Below are 24,849 nucleotides of genomic sequence, written 5' to 3'. Positions count from 1 at the left end.
GTGGGGGGGGGGGGGGGTGGGGGGGGGGGGGGGTGGGGGGGGGGGGGGGTGGGGGGGGGGGGGGGTGGGGGGGGGGGGGGGTGGGGGGGGGGGGGGGTGGGGGGGGGGGGGGGTGGGGGGGGGGGGGGGTGGGGGGGGGGGGGGGTGGGGGGGGGGGGGGGTGGGGGGGGGGGGGGGTGGGGGGGGGGGGGGGTGGGGGGGGGGGGGGGTGGGGGGGGGGGGGGGTGGGGGGGGGGGGGGGTGGGGGGGGGGGGGGGTGGGGGGGGGGGGGGGTGGGGGGGGGGGGGGGTGGGGGGGGGGGGGGGTGGGGGGGGGGGGGGGTGGGGGGGGGGGGGGGTGGGGGGGGGGGGGGGTGGGGGGGGGGGGGGGTGGGGGGGGGGGGGGGTGGGGGGGGGGGGGGGTGGGGGGGGGGGGGGGTGGGGGGGGGGGGGGGTGGGGGGGGGGGGGGGTGGGGGGGGGGGGGGGTGGGGGGGGGGGGGGGTGGGGGGGGGGGGGGGTGGGGGGGGGGGGGGGTGGGGGGGGGGGGGGGTGGGGGGGGGGGGGGGTGGGGGGGGGGGGGGGTGGGGGGGGGGGGGGGTGGGGGGGGGGGGGGGTGGGGGGGGGGGGGGGTGGGGGGGGGGGGGGGTGGGGGGGGGGGGGGGTGGGGGGGGGGGGGGGTGGGGGGGGGGGGGGGTGGGGGGGGGGGGGGGTGGGGGGGGGGGGGGGTGGGGGGGGGGGGGGGTGGGGGGGGGGGGGGGTGGGGGGGGGGGGGGGTGGGGGGGGGGGGGGGTGGGGGGGGGGGGGGGTGGGGGGGGGGGGGGGTGGGGGGGGGGGGGGGTGGGGGGGGGGGGGGGTGGGGGGGGGGGGGGGTGGGGGGGGGGGGGGGTGGGGGGGGGGGGGGGTGGGGGGGGGGGGGGGTGGGGGGGGGGGGGGGTGGGGGGGGGGGGGGGTGGGGGGGGGGGGGGGTGGGGGGGGGGGGGGGTGGGGGGGGGGGGGGGTGGGGGGGGGGGGGGGTGGGGGGGGGGGGGGGTGGGGGGGGGGGGGGGTGGGGGGGGGGGGGGGTGGGGGGGGGGGGGGGTGGGGGGGGGGGGGGGTGGGGGGGGGGGGGGGTGGGGGGGGGGGGGGGTGGGGGGGGGGGGGGGTGGGGGGGGGGGGGGGTGGGGGGGGGGGGGGGTGGGGGGGGGGGGGGGTGGGGGGGGGGGGGGGTGGGGGGGGGGGGGGGTGGGGGGGGGGGGGGGTGGGGGGGGGGGGGGGTGGGGGGGGGGGGGGGTGGGGGGGGGGGGGGGTGGGGGGGGGGGGGGGTGGGGGGGGGGGGGGGTGGGGGGGGGGGGGGGTGGGGGGGGGGGGGGGTGGGGGGGGGGGGGGGTGGGGGGGGGGGGGGGTGGGGGGGGGGGGGGGTGGGGGGGGGGGGGGGTGGGGGGGGGGGGGGGTGGGGGGGGGGGGGGGTGGGGGGGGGGGGGGGTGGGGGGGGGGGGGGGTGGGGGGGGGGGGGGGTGGGGGGGGGGGGGGGTGGGGGGGGGGGGGGGTGGGGGGGGGGGGGGGTGGGGGGGGGGGGGGGTGGGGGGGGGGGGGGGTGGGGGGGGGGGGGGGTGGGGGGGGGGGGGGGTGGGGGGGGGGGGGGGTGGGGGGGGGGGGGGGTGGGGGGGGGGGGGGGTGGGGGGGGGGGGGGGTGGGGGGGGGGGGGGGTGGGGGGGGGGGGGGGTGGGGGGGGGGGGGGGTGGGGGGGGGGGGGGGTGGGGGGGGGGGGGGGTGGGGGGGGGGGGGGGTGGGGGGGGGGGGGGGTGGGGGGGGGGGGGGGTGGGGGGGGGGGGGGGTGGGGGGGGGGGGGGGTGGGGGGGGGGGGGGGTGGGGGGGGGGGGGGGTGGGGGGGGGGGGGGGTGGGGGGGGGGGGGGGTGGGGGGGGGGGGGGGTGGGGGGGGGGGGGGGTGGGGGGGGGGGGGGGTGGGGGGGGGGGGGGGTGGGGGGGGGGGGGGGTGGGGGGGGGGGGGGGTGGGGGGGGGGGGGGGTGGGGGGGGGGGGGGGTGGGGGGGGGGGGGGGTGGGGGGGGGGGGGGGTGGGGGGGGGGGGGGGTGGGGGGGGGGGGGGGTGGGGGGGGGGGGGGGTGGGGGGGGGGGGGGGTGGGGGGGGGGGGGGGTGGGGGGGGGGGGGGGTGGGGGGGGGGGGGGGTGGGGGGGGGGGGGGGTGGGGGGGGGGGGGGGTGGGGGGGGGGGGGGGTGGGGGGGGGGGGGGGTGGGGGGGGGGGGGGGTGGGGGGGGGGGGGGGTGGGGGGGGGGGGGGGTGGGGGGGGGGGGGGGTGGGGGGGGGGGGGGGTGGGGGGGGGGGGGGGTGGGGGGGGGGGGGGGTGGGGGGGGGGGGGGGTGGGGGGGGGGGGGGGTGGGGGGGGGGGGGGGTGGGGGGGGGGGGGGGTGGGGGGGGGGGGGGGTGGGGGGGGGGGGGGGTGGGGGGGGGGGGGGGTGGGGGGGGGGGGGGGTGGGGGGGGGGGGGGGTGGGGGGGGGGGGGGGTGGGGGGGGGGGGGGGTGGGGGGGGGGGGGGGTGGGGGGGGGGGGGGGTGGGGGGGGGGGGGGGTGGGGGGGGGGGGGGGTGGGGGGGGGGGGGGGTGGGGGGGGGGGGGGGTGGGGGGGGGGGGGGGTGGGGGGGGGGGGGGGTGGGGGGGGGGGGGGGTGGGGGGGGGGGGGGGTGGGGGGGGGGGGGGGTGGGGGGGGGGGGGGGTGGGGGGGGGGGGGGGTGGGGGGGGGGGGGGGTGGGGGGGGGGGGGGGTGGGGGGGGGGGGGGGTGGGGGGGGGGGGGGGTGGGGGGGGGGGGGGGTGGGGGGGGGGGGGGGTGGGGGGGGGGGGGGGTGGGGGGGGGGGGGGGTGGGGGGGGGGGGGGGTGGGGGGGGGGGGGGGTGGGGGGGGGGGGGGGTGGGGGGGGGGGGGGGTGGGGGGGGGGGGGGGTGGGGGGGGGGGGGGGTGGGGGGGGGGGGGGGTGGGGGGGGGGGGGGGTGGGGGGGGGGGGGGGTGGGGGGGGGGGGGGGTGGGGGGGGGGGGGGGTGGGGGGGGGGGGGGGTGGGGGGGGGGGGGGGTGGGGGGGGGGGGGGGTGGGGGGGGGGGGGGGTGGGGGGGGGGGGGGGTGGGGGGGGGGGGGGGTGGGGGGGGGGGGGGGTGGGGGGGGGGGGGGGTGGGGGGGGGGGGGGGTGGGGGGGGGGGGGGGTGGGGGGGGGGGGGGGTGGGGGGGGGGGGGGGTGGGGGGGGGGGGGGGTGGGGGGGGGGGGGGGTGGGGGGGGGGGGGGGTGGGGGGGGGGGGGGGTGGGGGGGGGGGGGGGTGGGGGGGGGGGGGGGTGGGGGGGGGGGGGGGTGGGGGGGGGGGGGGGTGGGGGGGGGGGGGGGTGGGGGGGGGGGGGGGTGGGGGGGGGGGGGGGTGGGGGGGGGGGGGGGTGGGGGGGGGGGGGGGTGGGGGGGGGGGGGGGTGGGGGGGGGGGGGGGTGGGGGGGGGGGGGGGTGGGGGGGGGGGGGGGTGGGGGGGGGGGGGGGTGGGGGGGGGGGGGGGTGGGGGGGGGGGGGGGTGGGGGGGGGGGGGGGTGGGGGGGGGGGGGGGTGGGGGGGGGGGGGGGTGGGGGGGGGGGGGGGTGGGGGGGGGGGGGGGTGGGGGGGGGGGGGGGTGGGGGGGGGGGGGGGTGGGGGGGGGGGGGGGTGGGGGGGGGGGGGGGTGGGGGGGGGGGGGGGTGGGGGGGGGGGGGGGTGGGGGGGGGGGGGGGTGGGGGGGGGGGGGGGTGGGGGGGGGGGGGGGTGGGGGGGGGGGGGGGTGGGGGGGGGGGGGGGTGGGGGGGGGGGGGGGTGGGGGGGGGGGGGGGTGGGGGGGGGGGGGGGTGGGGGGGGGGGGGGGTGGGGGGGGGGGGGGGTGGGGGGGGGGGGGGGTGGGGGGGGGGGGGGGTGGGGGGGGGGGGGGGTGGGGGGGGGGGGGGGTGGGGGGGGGGGGGGGTGGGGGGGGGGGGGGGTGGGGGGGGGGGGGGGTGGGGGGGGGGGGGGGTGGGGGGGGGGGGGGGTGGGGGGGGGGGGGGGTGGGGGGGGGGGGGGGTGGGGGGGGGGGGGGGTGGGGGGGGGGGGGGGTGGGGGGGGGGGGGGGTGGGGGGGGGGGGGGGTGGGGGGGGGGGGGGGTGGGGGGGGGGGGGGGTGGGGGGGGGGGGGGGTGGGGGGGGGGGGGGGTGGGGGGGGGGGGGGGTGGGGGGGGGGGGGGGTGGGGGGGGGGGGGGGTGGGGGGGGGGGGGGGTGGGGGGGGGGGGGGGTGGGGGGGGGGGGGGGTGGGGGGGGGGGGGGGTGGGGGGGGGGGGGGGTGGGGGGGGGGGGGGGTGGGGGGGGGGGGGGGTGGGGGGGGGGGGGGGTGGGGGGGGGGGGGGGTGGGGGGGGGGGGGGGTGGGGGGGGGGGGGGGTGGGGGGGGGGGGGGGTGGGGGGGGGGGGGGGTGGGGGGGGGGGGGGGTGGGGGGGGGGGGGGGTGGGGGGGGGGGGGGGTGGGGGGGGGGGGGGGTGGGGGGGGGGGGGGGTGGGGGGGGGGGGGGGTGGGGGGGGGGGGGGGTGGGGGGGGGGGGGGGTGGGGGGGGGGGGGGGTGGGGGGGGGGGGGGGTGGGGGGGGGGGGGGGTGGGGGGGGGGGGGGGTGGGGGGGGGGGGGGGGGGGGGGGGGGGGGGGGGGGGGGGGGTGGGGGGTGGTTGGGGGGGGGGGGGGGGGGGGGGGGGTGGTGGGGGGGGGGTGGGGGTGGGGGGGGGGGGTGGTGGGGGGGTGGGGGTGGGGGGGGGGGGGGTGGGGGGGGGGGGGTGGGGGGGGGGGGGGTGGGGGGGGGGGGGGGGGGTGGGGGGGTGGTGGGGGTGGGGGGGGGGGGGGGTGATTTGTAGGTTACCCTTCCTGTTGCAGACCCAGGGCATCTTCCAACAAATATTAAATACAGTAAAATTTCAAATTTAAAAACTCTAAAAGACTAGATTATGACCAAAATCTCATATTAAATAATGTTAAGTTCTTGTAATTTATAACACGGGCGGAAGTGGGGGAAGTATTTGGATAAATGTTTTTCTGCCTATTCTTCAAGTGAATGCTAAGAATTCATGTGGAAGGCAATATTTTAGGAGCCTAAAGATTGTGGAGGATTTCTTTTTCCAGGAAATATCACCACAGCCTCCTTAATTTTAATCTAATACTGAAATGGAGGCATTGTACAAAAGGAAACTGGACGCCATTTCCTTCCTTTGAAATGCCAATATTTCAATCGAGATTGCCCAAACTTCTAGTTAATGTGAAAACTCTTTTGCAGGTCAGCAGACGGCGTCTCCCAATCAGCCAAATAAAGAGCTACTAGTTTTCTAGATTCCACAGGAAAAGAAGCCAGTCTCAAAAATTATTATTATTCACTGATCTAATTTTGTGTTCCATTAGCACAGACAGAAAAGAGCAAGAGTCCAGTAGTACCTTAAAGACGAACAAAACTTCCGACAGGATGTACGTTTTTGTGAGTCACAGCTCACTTCTTCAGATAAAGCTAGAATGAGAGTCCATCTGACCTTAACCATCTCAGGGTGTTTGAATCTACTGTTGCCTACTTAGGGATAGAGGAATTCCCAATGTAGCTATAGCCGAAGAAGGGAGCCGTGACTCACAAAGACCCATTTCCTGGTAGTAGTTTTGTTAGTCTTTGAGGTGGCACTGGACTTGTGGTCTTTTCTACTGCTACAGAAAGACTAACAAACCTCCAACACAGGTGGTCTTTGGGGGGTTCTGCAGGGGTTGAAGAAGATAACTTTTGAATCTTAACGGAGATTCTTTGTTGTGTTTTGTTTAAGATGGCTCTCCTGCCTACGTAGGAGCTGGTGGTGTAGAGGTAAATGACCCCCCCCCCCCTCATAAACCTAACTCTCATTGGCTGGATCAGTATTGTTCTCCAGGTGATAATAATCTAATCAAAATCCTCTTCTTATCTGGCAGGGTCCTAAAGGAGATCAAGGCCCAAGAGGAGATAGGGTAGGTATCTATATCTAAACACTGGGTTATTGCAGTTGAAAAAGGGCACAATTAAGAGCCGGCATGCGGAATCGTAGCAAAATACTGCGTCAGGCAGTCATAAGACATTGGAGACCCTTCCTTTGGTTATATGTCAACATTTCACTAGCTGGTTGAGAAAACAAAACTTCGGCCTTCTCGGGAGGCCCTTGTGATTTATCCTCCCCTACAAAAACTGCATTCACTTTTTAAAAAAAGTTGTTTTGGGGAGAGACGTACAAAAAGCTCTGATCTTTGCTGCAGCTTCCATTAAAATTTCCAGTGCCATTTTAACTATACGTCCACCTGGTGTTTCAAGCAAATGCAAGGCCATGGCATAATCGGTAGTGTGATTCACCTCAGGCGATGGGCTTCCAAAATTTTCCATACGTTCCAGTCCCGCTCCACGTTATTTGGGATGCTATGTGCCTGTGTTCCAATTTGTATCGCAGTATAAGGATTTTTCCCACTCGGTCTGTAGGTCAGAGCATCCTGTGACAATAAGTGCTGATATGGGGCTGCTTGTGACTTTTGTCTACAGGGACCAGCTGGCCCACCTGGCAGAGATGGTATTCCCGGACAACCTGGACTTCCTGGACTCCCAGGCCCACCTGGACCCCCAGGCCTTGGCGGAGTAAGTTTGACTGATCTAGGCCCCTTTCACACATGCAAAATAATGCCCTTTTAGTCCACTTTCAATGTGCTTTGCAGCTATGCGGAATAGCAAAATCCATTTGCAAACAATTGTGAAAGTGGATTAAAAGTGCATTATTCTGCATGTGCGGAAGGGGCCCTACTTAACTTAATCACTTCACCAATGCAACGAGAAGACTTAAAACAACCCTTTTGCTTTCCCTCTGGTAGAACTTCGCTCCTCAGCTGTCCTATGGCTATGACGAGAAATCTGGTGGTGGTATGGCAGTTCCAGGACCAATGGTAAGTCTGTGGATTCCAGGGACAGGGGGAAATGTAACCCAAAGAGACAGAATTTGTGGAGGAAGCCAGACATGATGGTGGAGGGATACAAAGGGAAAGGTGGGCAGATGTCAACCAAAGGACCTTTCCGCCTCCTCCGTTTCTCAAGATGGCGAAGTTTTGCGAGACAGATAAGTAAGGCTGATGGCTGATGCGTGCATACATAAGTGGTCTTTTTGAAGCTGAGAATTGAAAATTAGCCTGATTTTTGTAGGACAAGCAACTGACCACAGGAAAGTTGAAAAAGAGTTGGAAAACCCTTTTGCCGTGAGAAAAGGGACCCGGAAAGTGGGTTCCTTGAGTGTAATCATAATGAGGACTGAATTTGTGGTGACTCCAATAAGGGCTCATATAAGGCTTTTCCCCAAAGTTTTTAACCATTAACTTCAGTAATCCTCTCTGTAACTCTATAAAGTAGGTCATCGTTATAATCATAGGTGAGACTAGAGCCGTGGTGGCGAACCTTTGGCACTCCAGATGTTATGGACTACAATTCCCATCAGCCCCTTCCAGCATGGCCAATTGGTGGCTGACGCTGGAAGGGGCTAATGGGAATTGTAGTCCATAACATCTGGAGTGCCAAAGGTTCTCCACCACTGGACTAGAGCTTATGTGGGATCCAAATATATAGACCAGGGGGAGGGAGGTAGATTCAGGTTCATGACACTGCATTGAAAATAAGGGGCAGGTTTGAATATAAGATGGATGGAGATTACAGCGGGGAAACAAGAAATCCAACCCTACTTCATAAACTCTTCTTGAAATGGGAGTTATCTCAAAACGTCTTGTATGCTTTGGTCAATCAGGAAGCTCCCAATTTTCCCGTCAGGTCCTCTTTAGGAGAAAACTGACGTCCCTTTGCTAGCCTGTTGGCAAGCAGCACTGGGAAGCCTTTTAATATCACGGCGACTGTAAAAGCAGAGGTTTTCCCAAACCAATGCAGAAGATGAGTCGAGGTGGAAATGATTTTTTTAAAAAAGGGATGGTCAGGTCCAGAAAGCAAAGAAAGAAGGATTTGGAACTCATCTTTATGTAGGGCTTTGGAAAGATGGAGTCAAGCAATATCAAAGCAGGCCTAAAGATTTGGGATGTCAACTGGGGCTTAGAAAATATGGCAGATAACTAATTTAACCTGTCTGATGGCTTCTTCTTGCCTGTCCAGGGTCCATCAGGTCCCCGTGGTCTTCCTGGTCCTCCTGGCAGCCCTGTAAGTATTTTTCCCTTTCCTCATAAAAATTAGGAAATAGATTTTAATACGCTTTAAGACAAGATGGTGCATATTGGGAATTTTAGCCCGTGGGTGCATATGCAGAATTATTAGACTTGGTACACATTGCAAAGGTCACCACGTGATTTGGACAAGATGTATGGATAACCATCAGTGAAGGATGGGGACTGAACAGATTTCCATTGGTGACGAGGGCGAGAGACATCATTTGCCTGGCCCTCCTCTTCCTTTCCTGAAGCAGGATGGATTACGCAGAGCAGTCAGACATATGCAAGCATTTTCAACTTGCGTGGTTTGTACAGTTGTGGAATTTAGCTATTTTGGGCATAGTAATGTGAGGTAGCCTTGGTGTGTGCGTGTACATTCTTCTCTTTGGAGGTCTACGCCGTTCAGAATGTTTGTCTTCTCAGCAACTTTTCAAAGGAGGCTAGAGGGCGTTGAGAGCAGAGGGAAGACTCAACTATTTCCACTTTTTTCTTTGATGTGGGTGAAGGTCATGTAGGTGGGTGACTTTGCCCCCTCTGCTTAATACCTTCATGTCAATAGTGTGAGGTTGACCCTAAGTGCCGAAACCAACGTGATGCACAACCTACCCAATGTATGTGCTCAGGCTGACAAGTTCCCGTAATTCAGGCCCTGTCACAACAATTCGTTGTCCAAATCCAAGATGGGGATAAGGCTCTAGTTTCTTCTCAGTGCCCTCTGCACATGCTTGAGAGGAACTCATGACTTTATTGTTGCTGTCGTCTTAGAGGGCTGAGGCTGGCGAGCCTTGCCTCAAGGTATCTCTTACCACTGGTTTATAACTGGTTTATATTTCATGTTGTATCACTTTCATTGCGTCATCAGCGGTTTTCAACCTGTGGGTCGCGACCCCTTTGGGGGTCGAACAGCCCTTTCACAGGAGTTACCTAAGACCGATTGTCTTAGGAACCAAGACACTGCTCTTCTATCTGTGGGGGTCATCACAACATGAGGAACTGTATTAAAGGGTCGCGGCATTAGGAAGGTTGAGAACCACTGTGTTAGATTAACAAAAACAAGGTGTAGAATACAGGTGTCAAACTCGCAGCCCTCCAGATGTTATGGACTACAGTTCCCATCATCCCCTGCCAGGTGATGGGAACTGTAGTACATAACATCTGGAGGGCCGTGAGTTTGACACCTATGGTGTAGAAGGAGATTCAATATCATGGGAGGCAGGAGAGAGATTGTAATGGAGGATGAGAGAAGGGTTCTCTGGGGTGTTTCAAGAAGGGCAAGAGAAAAGCTTATCTGTCACAAAGAAAGGGAGGCCGTCCTGGGCCAAAATGTCAGGAAAAAAAGGATGGAAGTATGAATGGGAGATGAAGGCAAAAGGCCATCTCGAAACAGAGAGAACTTATAGACTTCTTCATTCAACACAAACAAGGGCTGTTTCCGCACGGCCACGCTGTTCATGGCCCGTGCGGAAAGGGCCAAGGATACAGTTAGCAACTTGCCTTCTAATGCCACTGCTCTTCTGGTTTTTCCAGGGCCCACAAGGTTTCGTCGGTCCCGCTGGTGAACCCGGAGAGCCCGGAGCTTCTGTGAGTACCATCTGATCTTTTGTTTTGCATGCTGCTTTCACATCAAGGCCAAGAGGAACGTGTTTCAGATCCTTTTCTGGGAGTTCTTTTTTTCAGCCACTCGAGGGAGCTTTCAGACAGTAAATGCCAGATTTTTAGACTGAGACCCTCTCTGGCCTTCCTCTTAAAGACTAAAAGGGGCATATCTGCTGCACTAGAGATGGGAGTTGAGATGTCTTCTTGACACTAAATCAATGCTGTTTTTTTCTTGCAACGTTCTAGGGTCCAATGGGTCCCCGTGGTCCAGCCGGCCCTCCTGGCAAGAACGGAGATGATGTGAGTAATTTCACCCTTTTTCCGGAAGAAAAAGCCCCTTGTCTTGCAAAAAATCCAAAGATGGGGTGGCCTCACATTTCTAGGCATGTAACTGCCTCATGGAGCCAGCACGGTTTCAGGGTTAAGAGTGGTGGACTCAAATCTGGAGAGCCACGTGAAGCCTGCTGGGTGAACTTGGTCCAGTCCTAGTTCTCTCAGAACTCTCTTAGCCCACATGGGGGCAGGCAATGGCAAACCACCTCCAAAGCATTCTGTGGCCTTGGAAACCCTATAAGGCAGCCATAAATCCACTGTGACTTGACAGCATGAGCTGCCAAATGGGCCGAATGTTCTCAGAACTCTGGCAGGAGTGAGCGAACTCGCACACTAGTCTTCAGTTATCGCCAGAGAACGTAAGAGTGGAGGTGAGGTGGAAGACGTGACTTTGCACTAGGCTGGTCACCTATTCCAGCTGAACAAAGCGTAGCTGGTCATTTCCCTGATGCCTTCAGATGCTTTGCTACCTTAAACTATGCCATCTTCAGACAGAGACCTCGACGGTTCAATTAGCAGCTGACAAGTCAATCCCAACTCCTCTATAATCCCCGTTAGTCCTTTTCCAGTTCTCTTTCCTCTGCCTTTCCCCTTCCATCTGAGGCATGAGACCTTCAGGTATCCCGTGGGTATTTTACAATGTTTTTCAACTGATCCCTGCAAATTTAAAAATTGTTCCTGCCTAGAAGGCCCAATAGCTTGGGTTCTTTTTGCTGTTTGTTTATTTAGAGTGCTTACAACCACACGTTTCTCCCCCATGAGGGGGCAAAATGGCCTACAAAATGTCTAATTCAAATAAACAATAATGAATTGAATAAAATATAATGAAAAAAATACACCCCCCACACACACACACACATACACACACACATACAAAGCTACATCTTGCACAGGTTTTGAATGAAGGGGCCATCTCAACCAATGGTTGCAGATTGTAAGGCACGGGCTGGAGAGCCAGTGTGGTATTGTAGTTATGAGCAGCAGACTCCCATCTGGATTTGTTTCCCTGCTCCTACACATCAAGTCTGCTGGGCGATCTCAGGCTAGACATGGTTCTTCAGAAATCTCTCAGCCCCGCCTACCTCACAAGGTGTCTGTTGTGGTGAGAGGAAGGGAAGGTGGTTGTAAGGAGCTTTGAGACTCCTTAAAGGTAAAGAGAAGAGGAATATGAAAAACCCAGCTTCTCCTCTTCTTCTTTTTCAAGTCAAGGGTCAAGATCTCTTTGGCTCATGCTGAGAGGTTCGCACTTCTGGCCACAGTCAAATGGTTAATACCTGCAAACAGGTATTAAACATGCCTACAAGCATGGTTCACCAGTCAATAGGCGTACCCTTGTATTTTAGCTGGGCGCATCATTGGTCCAGTATTAGCCTGTAACTTTTCTTCTCTTCATTCTTCAAGGGTGAATCTGGAAAACCTGGCCGTCCTGGTGAGCGTGGTCCTCCTGGCCCACAGGTAAGTTGTCTCTTCCTAGTTCCTTGCTCTTCATGGGCCAGATGTCAAGCAACTACCCTTTTGTAGAGGTTGGAAATCCTCTGAGAATTAGATAAGCTTGAGGGTAGGACCAGTTGTCTAGATAGAGGGCCCCCAATCTTCTTTCGCCATAGATACCTATGAAGTTCTGACACTACATGGGGACGCAACCACAAAATGGCTGCCACAGAAGGTGGAGCCAGCCACAAAATGGCTACCACCATTTAATTTCAGTCACACAGTGAAGATATGTCTGTTGCCATGGCAGCTGTTGCCAAAGCAACTTTTTTAAAAAGGCTGCACAGCCAATCAAATCTCCAATGACCAATCAGTAGCCTCATTAGCTAAAAGCTCCACATGATCACACCCACTTTCTAAAAAACATTGGGTGGGCATCATGATGGGTATTGGAGAGCACCATAGCACCCATGTCTAGATAAAGCTATGTAACCTCCCACACTTTGAAGAAAGGAGTTAGAGAACCATATTGTCAAGGAACAACTGAAATATAATGATTTTCCGGACAGATTCATGTGTGTGTTTGTTTATTTATTTAGAAGCTCATATGATCCTGCATGTGTGTTCCTGCATTGCAGGAGGTTGGACTTGATGGCTCTTCTAGTCTCTTCCAACTCTATGATTCCATCCCTCCAAGTATTCAACAATGTCTTACAGTACACATACATCTCACCTTCATCCCAAATAATCCTGCAAGGTGGTAAATAACCTGAAAGACATCATCTTTCCAAAGGCCGCACAGACTGACAAGCAGGAATTTAAACCCACATCAAAACTTAGAGTTACATCCACTGGATCTGAAAATCATCAAAAGAAATAATCCCTGCAAAAAATCCCAAACAGTGAATTCAGACCACTTGGGCTTGATCTCAGCCAAAAAGAGAATATTGATTTTGAGTCGTCTTCAAGGCTGACGTTCAAGCCCAGCCAAAATTGAAAGAATAGAATTACCACTGAATATGCATTAGAACTTTTAAATAACTACTCTTTACAATGTTGTAGCTGTTGATCAAGGGCAGATTAAAGATCCTCTAGTTCAGGGGTAGGGAACCTGCGGCTCTCCAGATGTTCAGGAACTACAATTCCCATCAGCCCCTACCAGCATGGCCAATTGGCCATGCTGACAGAGGCTGATGGGAATTGTAGTTCCTGAACATCTGGAGAGCCGCAGGTTCCCTACCCCTGCTCTAGTTGTATATGGCGCCTTGGTTTGAAGATGACTCACACCTACAGAAAAATGAAAGCTCCGTTTTGTTGTTGTTGTTGTTGTTGCTAAATATTTCCTCATCCTTTTTGTTGCAGGGAGCCCGTGGTCTTCCCGGAACTGCTGGTCTTCCAGGCATGAAGGGACACAGAGTGAGTGAATTCCACTTATTCAATATCCAGAAAAATGCAGGAACCTTGTAGTTTACAGTGTCCTGAGGCTAAATTATTGTCAGTGTACGTATGCATGTCTTTCAAACCCTTTAAGTCCTATCGACATCCATGGGAATGCTAAGGCTCCTCCCACACATGCAGAATAATGCACTTTCAATCCACTTTCAGTGCACTTTGCAGCTGGATTTTGCTGTGCAAAACAGCAAAATCCACTTGCAAGGATTGTGGCAGTGGATTGAAAATGCATTATTCTACATGTGCAGAAGGGGCCTAACAGCACCTGTGATTGTCACAGGGACGCTTTCATTGTGTTATCCTTGGCGTTCATGGCTGCTACAAAGGCTATGACCTTGGTGTTGATGTCCTATGCCCTGTTTGTTGCCCCTCCAAGGCAACTGCATGAAACAAGATGGTGGACTAGATGGACCGCCAGTCTGTACCAGGGATCTTCTTATGTTCTTATGTGCAACTCCACCCATTTCATAGTCAAGTGAACCTTGGAATGAAGCCCTCTTCTCTTGCTGATTACCACAGGAATGAGTCAAGGCCCAACCTAAGAAGTCCATTAAGACAACAGTTAAAGGCTAATCTTAGGTTTTACAATGGAATCCTAAACAGTTTTCCAGGAAAGGTTGAAGATGGAATGAAAAGAGGAAGACCCGCCATGAGACGGAGTGACTCTATAAAGGGAGTCATGACTCTCAGATTGCAAGACCTGAGCGAGGCTGTTAACAATAGAGGGTTTTGGAGGACATTGAGCCATAGGGTCGCCATAAGTCAGAAATGACTTGATGGTACTTAACATATAAACCTAACAGCCATGTCCTTCTAAACCCATTTACTTTAATATACCCAAAAGGGTGTGATTCTGCTTTTAGGATTATATAGTTCAGTATTGCAGCATGGAGCCCATATCCTTTTCCCTTAAGCATAAAAATATAGGGAACCCCCCACCCCCATCCCTTTTGGAAGAGCTCTACTTCTTGGATTCTAATATTTCTCTTCTTCTCCTTTTCCTTCTCCACTCAACCGTCCATCTACTCATTTTAGGGTTTCAGTGGTCTTGATGGTGCTAAGGGTGACTCTGGTCCAGCTGGTCCCAAGGTGAGTCTCCATATTACCTACGGACTTCCTAAAAGTTTCTAAAGGATTCCTTTTCCTTCTTTCAACAACTAGTTGCTGACCTCTGTTTTGTCCTTTCCTTTAGGGTGAACCTGGCAGCCCTGGTGAGAATGGTGCCCCTGGACAAGTCGTGAGTATACATTACCCTTCTTCTTCTGTCTGTTGTTTGGAAGGAGCACATAATTTCTCATTTTAAAGGGATGGCTTCAGCATCAGCAGAAAGGCTGGGGGAGTGAGGGTTGTCCCACATACCACAGAAACCAATTTCCTTCTTCCAGGGTGGTAGAACAGTGTGATGAATGTCATCTCTTCAGTTGTAAGGTTGGATTTAGTTAGAATTTATTCTAATCTCCTGCAGCTTCGGTAGGAATCAGGTGGACCACATGTATCTGTAGATCCCCAGCGCATTACACTTTCTTCATGCCTTGTCCAATGAGCATTGGTTAGTTCCGATTGAGCTTCATGACTTGTCCAATGAGCACTGGTTAGTTCCAACCAAACTTCAAGTCTTGTCCAAGGAGAACTGGTTAGTCCCATTGAAACTTCATGACTTGTCCAATGCGGGTTGATTAGTTCTGATTGAGCTTCATGACTTATCCAATGAGCACTGGTTAGTTCCAACCAAACTTCATGACTTGTCCAAGGAGAACTGGTTAGTCCCATTGGAACTTCATGACTTGTCGAATGAGGGTTGATTAGTTCCGATTGAGCTTCATGACTTGTCCAATGAGCACTGGCTAGTTCCAACCAAACTTCATGACTTGTCCAATGAGGGTTGATTAGTTCCGATTGAGCTTCATGACTTGTCCAATGAGCACTGGTTAGTTCCAGCTGAGCTTCATGACTTGTCCAAGGAGAATTAGTTAGTCCCATTGGAACTTCATGACTTGTCCAATGAGGGTTGATTAGTTCCGATTGAGCTTCATGACTTGTCCAGTGAGCACTGGTTAGTTCCAACTGAGCTTCATGACTTGTCCAAGGAGAATTGGTTAGTCCCATTGAAACTTCATGACGTGGTCAATGAGGGTTGATTAGTTCCGATTGAGCTTCATGACTTGTCCAGTGAGCACTGGTTAGTTCCAACTGAGCTTCATGACTTGTCCAAGGAGAATTGGTTAGTCCCATTGAAACTTCATGACTTGTCCAATGAGGGTTGATTAGTTCTGATTGAGCTTCGTGACTTGCCCCAATGTGTATTGGTTAGTCCTACTGGAGCTTCATGACTTGTCCAACGAGCACTGGTTAGTTCCATCTGAGTTTCATAACTTGTCCAATGAGCTAGTTCCATTTGATTAGCTCCCATCCATCACAGTAATCAGGTAAATTTTCTGCCTGAACCCATCCTTCCATGAAGCACAACAGTGTTCAGTGTGAGGAGCAGAAACATTTGAAAAAAGGGGAAAAAAACAAGAACAGCTGCAGTCTTCACGAAACATTTTTCTTTCCCTCACAATTGGATGTTAGTAGCATCGGAGTAGAATGGAGCAAAGTCTCTTTTCACTTGTTTTCAGATGCAGTTTCAGATGCTCACAGAAACACACAGTAACAAAGGGACATTTTCAGTGAGAAATAGGGAAGGGAGTCTTCAAAAATTAGCTTTACGCTGTGACCTCTGTGCAGCATTATAATCGAAGGACCAAATTAGGGCCTTCGACATGAGGATCCTGGCATATCAAGCCGTCTGGCAGATGAGAAAAAACATATTAAAGCCAGTAAACGTGGAGCAAAGAGGTCCATGCTGTAGAATACAAGAGCTAATGAAAGGATGGGTGCATAGTAACGGGGCATGGATCAAAAAGACGCTTCCTCCCAGCCAACTTTATTTCTTCTTTCACTTAGGGCCCACGGGGTCTTCCTGGTGAGAGAGGCCGCCCTGGTGCTCCTGGTTCTGCTGTAAGTATTTTCCCTTACGCTGCTGGATCCTGATGTATTGCAACCCTTTATGGCCTGGTTCAGTGGGAAGCAGGTTGTAACTCAAGTTGTTGTCCCTCCCTACAGGGTGCTCGTGGTAACGACGGTGCTGCCGGTGCTGCTGGCCCCCCAGTAAGTACTTCTGTTGTGTTCTGCTTCTCCAAATAGGCCGTAACCATGCTAAGGGTGATTATCCCTCTCTTGCTTACCACCCTCGGAGTTTGACCTAAATGGTGGGGCTGCGAAGCCGACCTTTCCTATGCTTAACCAACTATGGGGTGGAATAGTTTTTGTGTCTGCTCCCGTTTCCTTTTTTCTGTCCATTTTCAAAGCGCAGACCAGACCTTTGGCCACAGTTGGTGCTGAGTTGGCCAGTCTTAGGGGATTGTTAGGCTGTGGCTATAAGGAGAACTGTATAATCACTACGTTGATGTCTTCTTCTTTTAGGGCCCCACTGGTCCAGCCGGTCCCCCTGGCTTCCCTGGTGCTGTTGGCCCTAAGGTAAGCATACAGAATAACTTGACATTGAGAGGAGATTCACTACAGAAGTGTCACAGTGGCTGAATTATTTTTATTGTTCGCTTTTATTTACTTCATTTTATGCCCCACCCATTTCCCCAATGGAACCCAACTACTTGCATTGTTCTCCTCTGCTCTGTTTTTACCCTAACAACAACCCTGTGTGGTTGGTCAAGCAGAGAATGTGTGACTAGCCCAAGGTCACCCAGCAAGCTTTCATGGAAGAGTAGGGATTTGAACTTGGGTCTCCCAGATCCTAGTTGGACACTCTTAACTATGGGTCTCTTTTAGCCTCCACCATACTGTGTCTCTTTTAGCTTCCACCTCTCTGATCTTATTATTTATTATTTTAAGAGAGGGCTTTTTACTGACCTCTTTGTTTCTTATCACATGTTTCTTAATAAACCAACCACAACCATCTTCTTCATCACAACTACTAGTGATAAACGCCAGTAAGAAGCCAGTTTTGGAAAGAGTGGTGTGGTAGAATCTAATCTGGAGAATCAGATTTGATTCCCTACTCTTCCACATGAGCGGCAGACTCTTATTTGGTGAACTGGATTTGTTTTCCCACTCCTAGACATGATGCCCACTGGGTCACAGGTCTCTTCAAACTGTCTCAGCCCCAAGTACCTCACAAGGTGTCTGTTGCAGGTAGAGGAAGTGAAGGAGTTTGTAAACTGCTTTGAGACTCCTTACAGGAGAGAAAGGCAGGGTATAAATCTTCTTCTTCTTCTTCTTCTTCTTCTTCTTCTTCTTCTTCTTCTTCTTCTTCTTCTTCTTCTTCTTCTTCTTCTTATTTGTGGATTTGCTAGCTTGGTTACAAGGCTGAGAAACCCTGGTAGGTTCTCATTTGTGGATCAAGGGCCATACATCCACTACTAAACTGTTAAACTTGATGTCATCCACATATTATGAGAGTGGGGTGGTTGCCATGGTACTGTATCATGCCACCTTGGTAATGTTTGAATCCTACGGCCCAGCCCTATTGCCTTCTATTCTAGCATTACATATGCCTGTGGTTGCAAATTCCAGCTTGTGAAATTCATGGGGAATTGGGATTAGTTGTTGGGGAGACCAGAATTTGGGAAAGAGAAGTGAGCTTAGTGGGGTACAATACCATAGAGTCCACCCCACTGCCATAGGAAGAAAGTGACCGCGCTGTAGAACCTTCCACAGGATCTTCTGGTTAGGATAACCAGAGCAGAGGATGGAATCATAAAGGAACAACGATGCGACCGTTCCAGTACTAAATTTTTGCGTATATATTTCTAATTTCCTTTCTATTTATTAATAAAAAGTGAGATTCTTATTGTATATATTCTAAATTGTAATGGCCTGCAGCCACAAACAATGATAAACTTGACTTGACTTCCAGTAATCTAAGAAGTGGGTCACAGATCTTACAAGTCGGTTTCCAAGAAAAGTGTCAATGAAAGGGAGCAATCCGTTTCCAGCAGCAAGCCTCGGATATCTGGGCTCAAATGGGAGGGAGTCCTCTATAGATGACAGGCCTGGCGGTAGTAAAGTCGCCGGACAGGAAAGCGGAATTTTAAGGCCTCAGTAAGAGCAGATAGGGACCGGTAAAGCGTGTCAGGGAAAGAAGATGCTGCCACCAGGCTGAGTGAAGACTCCTTATGTTTGTTCTTCTTTCCCTTGCTGCTTAGGGTGAAACTGGTCCCCAAGGTGCCCGTGGTGGTGAAGGCCCACAAGGTGCTCGTGGTGAACCTGGCCCTGCTGGACCTGCTGGTGCTGCCGGACCTTCTGTAAGTCCTCCCTCCAGTTTATTTTTTTTTGCATTTCAATTCATTCTGCTTATCACCAGTGTTCTTCTGGAGGAATACTTCTCTGATCACAATCCACCTCTTTGCTTCTAGGGTAACCCTGGTAGCGATGGCCAACCTGGTGCCAAAGGGGCCAACGTAAGTATCTTTCCATAATATCATTCCCACTTCCTTTGCGTTCACCAATGCCCGGTCTTTTTTTCCAACCAGTTTTGCTCTCTCTTCTAGGGTGCTCCTGGTATTTCTGGCGCTCCTGGTTTCCCTGGCGCCCGTGGCCCAGCTGGACCTCAGGGCCCCAGTGGTGGTCCCGGTCCCAAGGGTAACAGCGTAAGTCTCGCTTCCTTGTCATCTGTCTTCTTACAAAATTTAAGTTCCATCTACCTTTCAAAGCAATTGAACAAATTAAGAGCACTTGTGCAGGTTACGGGTTAGAGTTAGGGGACCCCTGTACACCGGTGACCTCGGTGACCTTGGTGACCTGTGTTCTTGGTTTCCCTGGGTTAGGTGGCTTAGTGGCCTACCTAGTGCATTTGGGGACCCCTTCATTTCCTTAACCACAAGAGATAGCAGTAATTTTTATCCCTGCTATGTGATCAAACAGTTGCCAACTTTGGTTTGGGCAATTGCTGGAGATTTGGGGTGAACCCTGGTGAGGGCATGGTTTGGGGAGGGACCTCAGAGTGGTATAACACCATAGGGACCCCCCTCCAAAGCAGCCATTTTGTTCAGGGGAACTGATTTCTGTTGTCTGGAAAGAAGTTGTCATCCCAAGAGATCTCCAGATCCCACCTGGAATTTGGCAACTTTTCTAATTCAGAAAGCATCTTCCTTTGTGTCTGTCCCTGTTGCATGCTCTCTAATTGTGCTTTTACGCTGGTTACAGTAGCTAGATCCTCCGTGTGTCCTCACAGTTTTTGGATTGTTCCAGATATGCCCCGACTGGGGCACTGACTTCCAATAGCTGGCTGATTATATGACACCAGATTTTAAAAAATTGGACAGCATATCAAACCTCCTGGCCAGCGCTGGGTTCTGAACTTCTGAAAATGGCAGTCTGACAAAGCTGCATCCATGCAGCAGAAGAGATGTTTTAATATGCCGTTAGATTTTTAGCTGCATGACAAAACGTCAAGGGGCGGTGAAGGCGTGATGCACATTTTGACGGTAACCGTCCCACAGTTAAAGGGAACGAGTGTGACTGTTGCCTAGCTCTGCAGAGAGCTTGTCAGGGAGGACGCCCGTTTTGACGTGACACATGTTGGAGGGAATTTTATCAGCTTCCCTTGCTAGGCTTCTCACCGCCAGGTCCCTTTTTGACAGGTGACAAATCTAATTACCGGCTGCGCTGGCACTTTACCCAGATCTGTTCCTCTCTGGATGGCGTTGCTAGCAGATCCTGCTGAGAGCATCTCGGGGAAACCACCGAGGTCTCGTTCTCTCAAAGGAACTCAGTAGCACAAGGAAAAGGAATGTGCCACTGTATTGCTTTCACTGAGCAAGAGAAGTGATTCTTGTATTTCTCTTCATACCTTCAGGGCGAACCTGGTGCTCCTGGGAACAAAGGTGATACCGGAGCCAAAGGAGAATCTGTAAGTCTCTTTCTCGCCATCCACTTGTGTGACATTTGCAGCTTTCTCCAGTTTTACTTCCAGAAGCAACTGCCTTCGTTGTCTTTATTTACCTCATTTAGGGCCCCGCTGGTGTCCAAGGACCCCCTGGCCCCCCTGGTGAAGAAGGCAAGAGAGGATCCCGTGGTGAGCCTGGACCCGCTGGCTTGCCTGGACCTGCTGGCGAACGTGTATGTAGCATCTCTTTTCTTTTAGTCTTCCTTTACCTCTGGGCACTAGCGTCTCGCATACTTGTAGCACCTGCTCAGAATGGTTCATCTGGGCATGGGGCATATGTCCCTTGACTATTCCCACAGTACCTTGGTATGCAGATTAATTTGCAATGGCACAGTCAATTAGCAAAGGAAACCAAAACAGACTGGCAAGGAAGGCCCAAGTTTCAGTCAATCGATGGGTCATTCCCCTAGTGAAAGTGATGCCAAAAACAAAGCATGCTGCAAAACTTCAAAAGGAGATTGAACTGCAGGTGTGAGGGTACCTTTGTCAGTTTTAGATATATATAATGTTAAGTAATGGTACCGGTATGAAACTGTATGTCCAAAAGTTTACTGAGGAGGACAAGTCTTACAATGCAATTCCATGCAGAGTTCGTCTATTAACTTCAATGGGCTTAGAGTGATGTAATTTTGCATAGGAGTTCCCTTCCAGATTTGTCCTTTCCCCATCCAATGTTCTGACCCTCTGACAGCTCCCTTTTTTGGCACCATAAATGAACCAGACTTTGTTGTTCTTTCCCACTGCATCCACACATACACACACACACACACACACCCAGCCCCTTAAGATTTAAGCCCGGTTCATGCATTACAGTTGAAGGCATGTTCATCTTGGGTGTACATATGTCCATCTGCCTTTCAGAAAAAGCCAGCTTTTCAAATGAGATTGGGAACTAGCATGTGCATAAATGTAGGATTTGAACCCAATTGCACATAAGTTAAATAATACACATGTATAAAAAATCAAGCATATACTGCACACAGTTTGTACATGTATTCATTGTAATTTGTGTTTTTAGTATTTATTTATAATCTTAAACCCAGCACATATGGCCATTTAGTAACATTAAACCTCACAAATCCTAAAAATCATATTATACGCATTAGGAGTTAGAAGGCAAACATAATATAGATTTGAATCATTTGATACATTTAAAATGCATACAATATATTAAAATCTAAATAAAATATCCTAATTTCTATATACATTGAATTTTACAAGCTACTCCATGAATTTTACATCCAGCAAATTTTACAAACTATTTCACGAATTTTACATCCAGCGAATTTTTAAGCTATTCCATGAATTTTAGGTCCAGCTAATTTTACAAGCTATTCCACGAATTTTACATCCAGCGAATTTTGCAAGCTATTCCTCGAAACCCACCTACCAATGCTCTAATCTTTGAGTTGACATCGTGCAGTAACTGTCTTACATATGCCCGACTTGAACAACGGTAATTTGTATTTCCCTCTCAGTTCCTCAGCTGAAACCGCAGTTTCTTCAAAACTGACTCATACAGAGACAAAGGAAAGGCTATCATTAAGGGCTGAAAGGAGAAGGCTAGTCAAGTCATCAGAACACTTTTGTGACAATCAAATATTTTGAAGTCCCTCCAACCAATGAGAGCAAAACTCCTCTAACATCAAATCATCCCGATCCCGCACTTTTTTTACATTGTCCTGTAATGTAGCACGTGAAACTCTTGCACGAGACACCCAGAGCACTGTACTCTGCAGGTTCCTTCTGGATTAGCAAAAAAAAAAAAAGGACTATAAGAGGAACTTTGCTAAGACCAGCAAGAGTTTCATCTATTTCAGCATCCTATTTATCATAGTGGCACTATAATTGCTCTGGAAGACCAACAAACAGGGCACCTGATCCTTCCCAAACCAGTGCCTCATAGCACCAGTATTCAGAAGGAGGCTACTAGCCATTGACTGACATCTTGAAGCTGTCTAATCCCCTTTTAATATGTACAACTTTTTCAGCACCTTTTCGCTGTTTAGAGTTACAGGCGCTGCCTTGAAGCAAAGGAAGTGTGGATTAGTACGTTAGCCAGAAGGTTGAATTATGATCCTTGAGAGAACAGCTTAAATATTAGTTACATTTACACACCCCTATCTTGCATCATTTACCTCAGAGTACTTCCCAGGAGGGGAACCCACTAAGCTTCAGGAAAGTTCCTCTATCGTGTGCCGTCAGACCATATCCTGGGCCCATTGTTCCAAAACTGGAGTTGTGTACATAGATCAGGGGTAGGGAACCTGCGGCTCTCCAGATGTTCAGGAACTACAATTCCCATCAGCCCCTACCAGCATGGCCAATTGGCCATGCTGACAGAGGCTGATGGGAATTGTAGTTCCTGAACATCTGGAGAGCCGCAGGTTCCCTACCCCTGACATAGATGGTGGGGGGAGGGGGGCGGTAATTTGTATGGGAGTCTGCCTTGGGAATGAGTTGGACACCTGAGCTCAGTACTAGCCTGTAGTGAGAATGTTTACTAAGTCCTGCTGAGTTTGATGGGATTTCCTGTCACACAAGCGTGGACCGGATTGCAGCCATTTTGATTGGGTATCTGATGAAATGACAGCGGAACTTGACTTAGCGTTGTTCGGTTCATGCCATTGTTCCGTTCATGCGCAACAGGAAGCGCTAACTATCTTGTGCAAAGCAGACCGTGCAGTTCTGCATTCTGGCTTATTGTATTCCCAAATTAACAAAGCTGTGTTTTATTTTTTAAATCTACCTTCTCCTCTGAGTAGCAGAACCCTGTTTTGTGTGTGTACAAATGTGCAATGATATGGAAAACGAGTTGTAAGCTTCTACAGTGATACTTGTGCTGGGCTTTACATAAGTGGAAGCTAATATATGTATATTATGGAGATAATTTAGTGGAAGACTGATGTAAAAACTTAAGAATGCACTTCTGCTTGTAGAAGAGCTCTTCCATATGCATTAACTGTAGGCTACAGGCCAGTGATTTTGGTACCAACTTGTTTTTTTCTTTCTGCAACAGGATATGTGTTACTATTTTAATCTTCTGACAAGAGGACCCTCTTTTGAGTTCTCATGTTGGCAGATATGTGGCATTCACCTGATCAACTTTCTCCCATTCACAGGGTGCCCCCGGAGGCCGTGGTTTCCCTGGCTCAGATGGCATTGCTGGTCCCAAGGTAGGTACCAGGCCCTGCTGTTGATACCTTTTCTACAGAAGGAAAGGTGCACACATTTACCTCATGAGCTTATAGAAGCCAATAGCAACACTCCCATATTTCCCTAAGGCCAGAGAGTATGGGTTAGGTTGAAAGCCAGGCAGTTAGTTCAGTTTCTAAAAAAATAACATCATAGACCAGCTCCCAAGAAAAAGACATCGAGATAGAATAACATAAGCAGCAACAGTACAATAATGACTTTAACCAATAAATTGACGAAGGCTTTCATGGCTGGATTCAACTGGTTGTGGTGGGTTTTCCGGGCTGTGTGGCCGTGGTCTGGTGGATCCTGTTCCTAACGTTCCGTGGCTGGCATCTTCAGAGGCGTATCACAGAAGTCTGTTACACACTGTGATACACCTCTGAAGATGCCAGCCACAGATGCAGGCGAAACGATAGGAACAAGATCCACCAGACCATGGCCACACAGCCCGGAAAACCCACCACAACCAGTATAACCAATAAGTTCGCCAACCAGGACCTTCTGCATTTTGTAAGCATCTTAGCAGAACGTTGCTACTGAGTTCAAGACGTCATCTTTATTAGCAAGCAGAAAGTTTACCAAAAATCATCACCGTGTCCAGAACGACCAAAGACTCCATGCAACAGAGGCTGAATTAAACAGCTCCTATCCTCCCTATACCACTCTGTCAACCAAAACAGGATCATTTATTTTCCCCATATTTATATCTCAGGGTAGATGAACATCTAACAGAAAGGTTAAAATTCAATGTTCAAATATTAGATCAAAAGAAACTGAAAGCCTCTGGTTTGAATTCAACTCAGAGTTTATATCGTAATAATTTTATAGACAGGGATCGAAGATATAGGCTGAGGTGACAACCAGCCAAAACCCTTTCCTCAGGCTAACCCAGAGGTTTCCAGCCAAGTCTATCTTGCTGACTTGACATCCTGTTATAGACACTGCCGGCTCTGAGCGTGTGTATCTAGGGCTCGGAGTATGAAAGGATTGGGATTTTATTGGTGTACAACCCACCCTGCTGACCAACCGTCTCCCATCCCCCCTGCCTGAATCCAGATTTTGGGGGTTGAGAGCTAGCTGCCCAACAAACACAGGAACCCAGGGAGCTTCCAGACTCCAAGGGAAGGTCTGCATATTCCCAGAGGCCTAAACAGTTTTGCAGTAGCTTATAGGAGCTGCCAAACCCTGACCATCAGAGAAACTGGAGGAGATCTTTAATTCTCCCTCGTCCCCAAACCTCCAGGATCCTTCCTCCCCAGTGACAGAAAACTGCTATTGAAGTTGGCTCCTCTTTCTCTCCTTCCTGTTGCTTCAGATTGTTTGTACTATCAAGCTGGGTGCCAAGGACTGAAGTCTCCCTCAGTCTCCCTCCCCCATCTTTCAACTCTCCTCACCCGGCTCATAACATTCCCCAAGGGCTTTTGTGATCCTTATTTTTCTGGATACCAGAACTTGGCTGGGAGACAGCTTCCTACTTTCCTCCCACCCTGTGTTCCCTTTTCCATCCCTTCTGCGCTTTCCTCCACTTTCACGTTTCAACTTCATATTGAAATGCCTCACCATAAGTTGGATCCGGCCAGCTTTTTCACTCAATCTTGTCCCATTATCCTTCTTACTACTCCCCAGCCCAGTCCCTCGTGGCTTTCATCCATATGAGTCTATAATGACATCAAAGGGAACCATTCCTTCTTTTTTAAGCAGCAGAAAAGCGGATGTGATCC

General features: G+C 54.2%; 1 protein-coding gene across 1 annotated transcript in view; it reads left to right on the top strand.

The window, feature by feature from the left end:
• Window positions 1-24,849, top strand: part of COL1A1 (collagen type I alpha 1 chain) — a 154,590-nt gene that overhangs the window by 90,680 nt on the left and 39,061 nt on the right. Inside the window, exons 6-25 of the mRNA XM_048516445.1 lie at window positions 5,787-5,824; window positions 5,929-5,964; window positions 6,524-6,616; window positions 6,847-6,918; window positions 8,120-8,164; window positions 9,700-9,753; window positions 10,015-10,068; window positions 11,503-11,556; window positions 12,895-12,948; window positions 14,020-14,073; window positions 14,177-14,221; window positions 15,931-15,984; window positions 16,090-16,134; window positions 16,450-16,503; window positions 18,189-18,287; window positions 18,399-18,443; window positions 18,534-18,632; window positions 19,841-19,894; window positions 19,996-20,103; window positions 23,053-23,106. Coding sequence (XP_048372402.1) covers window positions 5,787-5,824; window positions 5,929-5,964; window positions 6,524-6,616; window positions 6,847-6,918; window positions 8,120-8,164; window positions 9,700-9,753; window positions 10,015-10,068; window positions 11,503-11,556; window positions 12,895-12,948; window positions 14,020-14,073; window positions 14,177-14,221; window positions 15,931-15,984; window positions 16,090-16,134; window positions 16,450-16,503; window positions 18,189-18,287; window positions 18,399-18,443; window positions 18,534-18,632; window positions 19,841-19,894; window positions 19,996-20,103; window positions 23,053-23,106 — 1,211 coding nt within the window. The remainder of the gene's footprint in view (window positions 1-5,786; window positions 5,825-5,928; window positions 5,965-6,523; window positions 6,617-6,846; window positions 6,919-8,119; window positions 8,165-9,699; window positions 9,754-10,014; window positions 10,069-11,502; window positions 11,557-12,894; window positions 12,949-14,019; window positions 14,074-14,176; window positions 14,222-15,930; window positions 15,985-16,089; window positions 16,135-16,449; window positions 16,504-18,188; window positions 18,288-18,398; window positions 18,444-18,533; window positions 18,633-19,840; window positions 19,895-19,995; window positions 20,104-23,052; window positions 23,107-24,849) is intronic.

This window comes from Sphaerodactylus townsendi, linkage group LG15 (genome assembly GCF_021028975.2).
Source record: "Sphaerodactylus townsendi isolate TG3544 linkage group LG15, MPM_Stown_v2.3, whole genome shotgun sequence".
Lineage (NCBI taxonomy): Eukaryota > Metazoa > Chordata > Lepidosauria > Squamata > Sphaerodactylidae > Sphaerodactylus > Sphaerodactylus townsendi.
The sequence above is the reverse complement of the archived record's forward strand: the minus strand, read 5'-3'. Positions and strand labels throughout refer to the sequence as shown.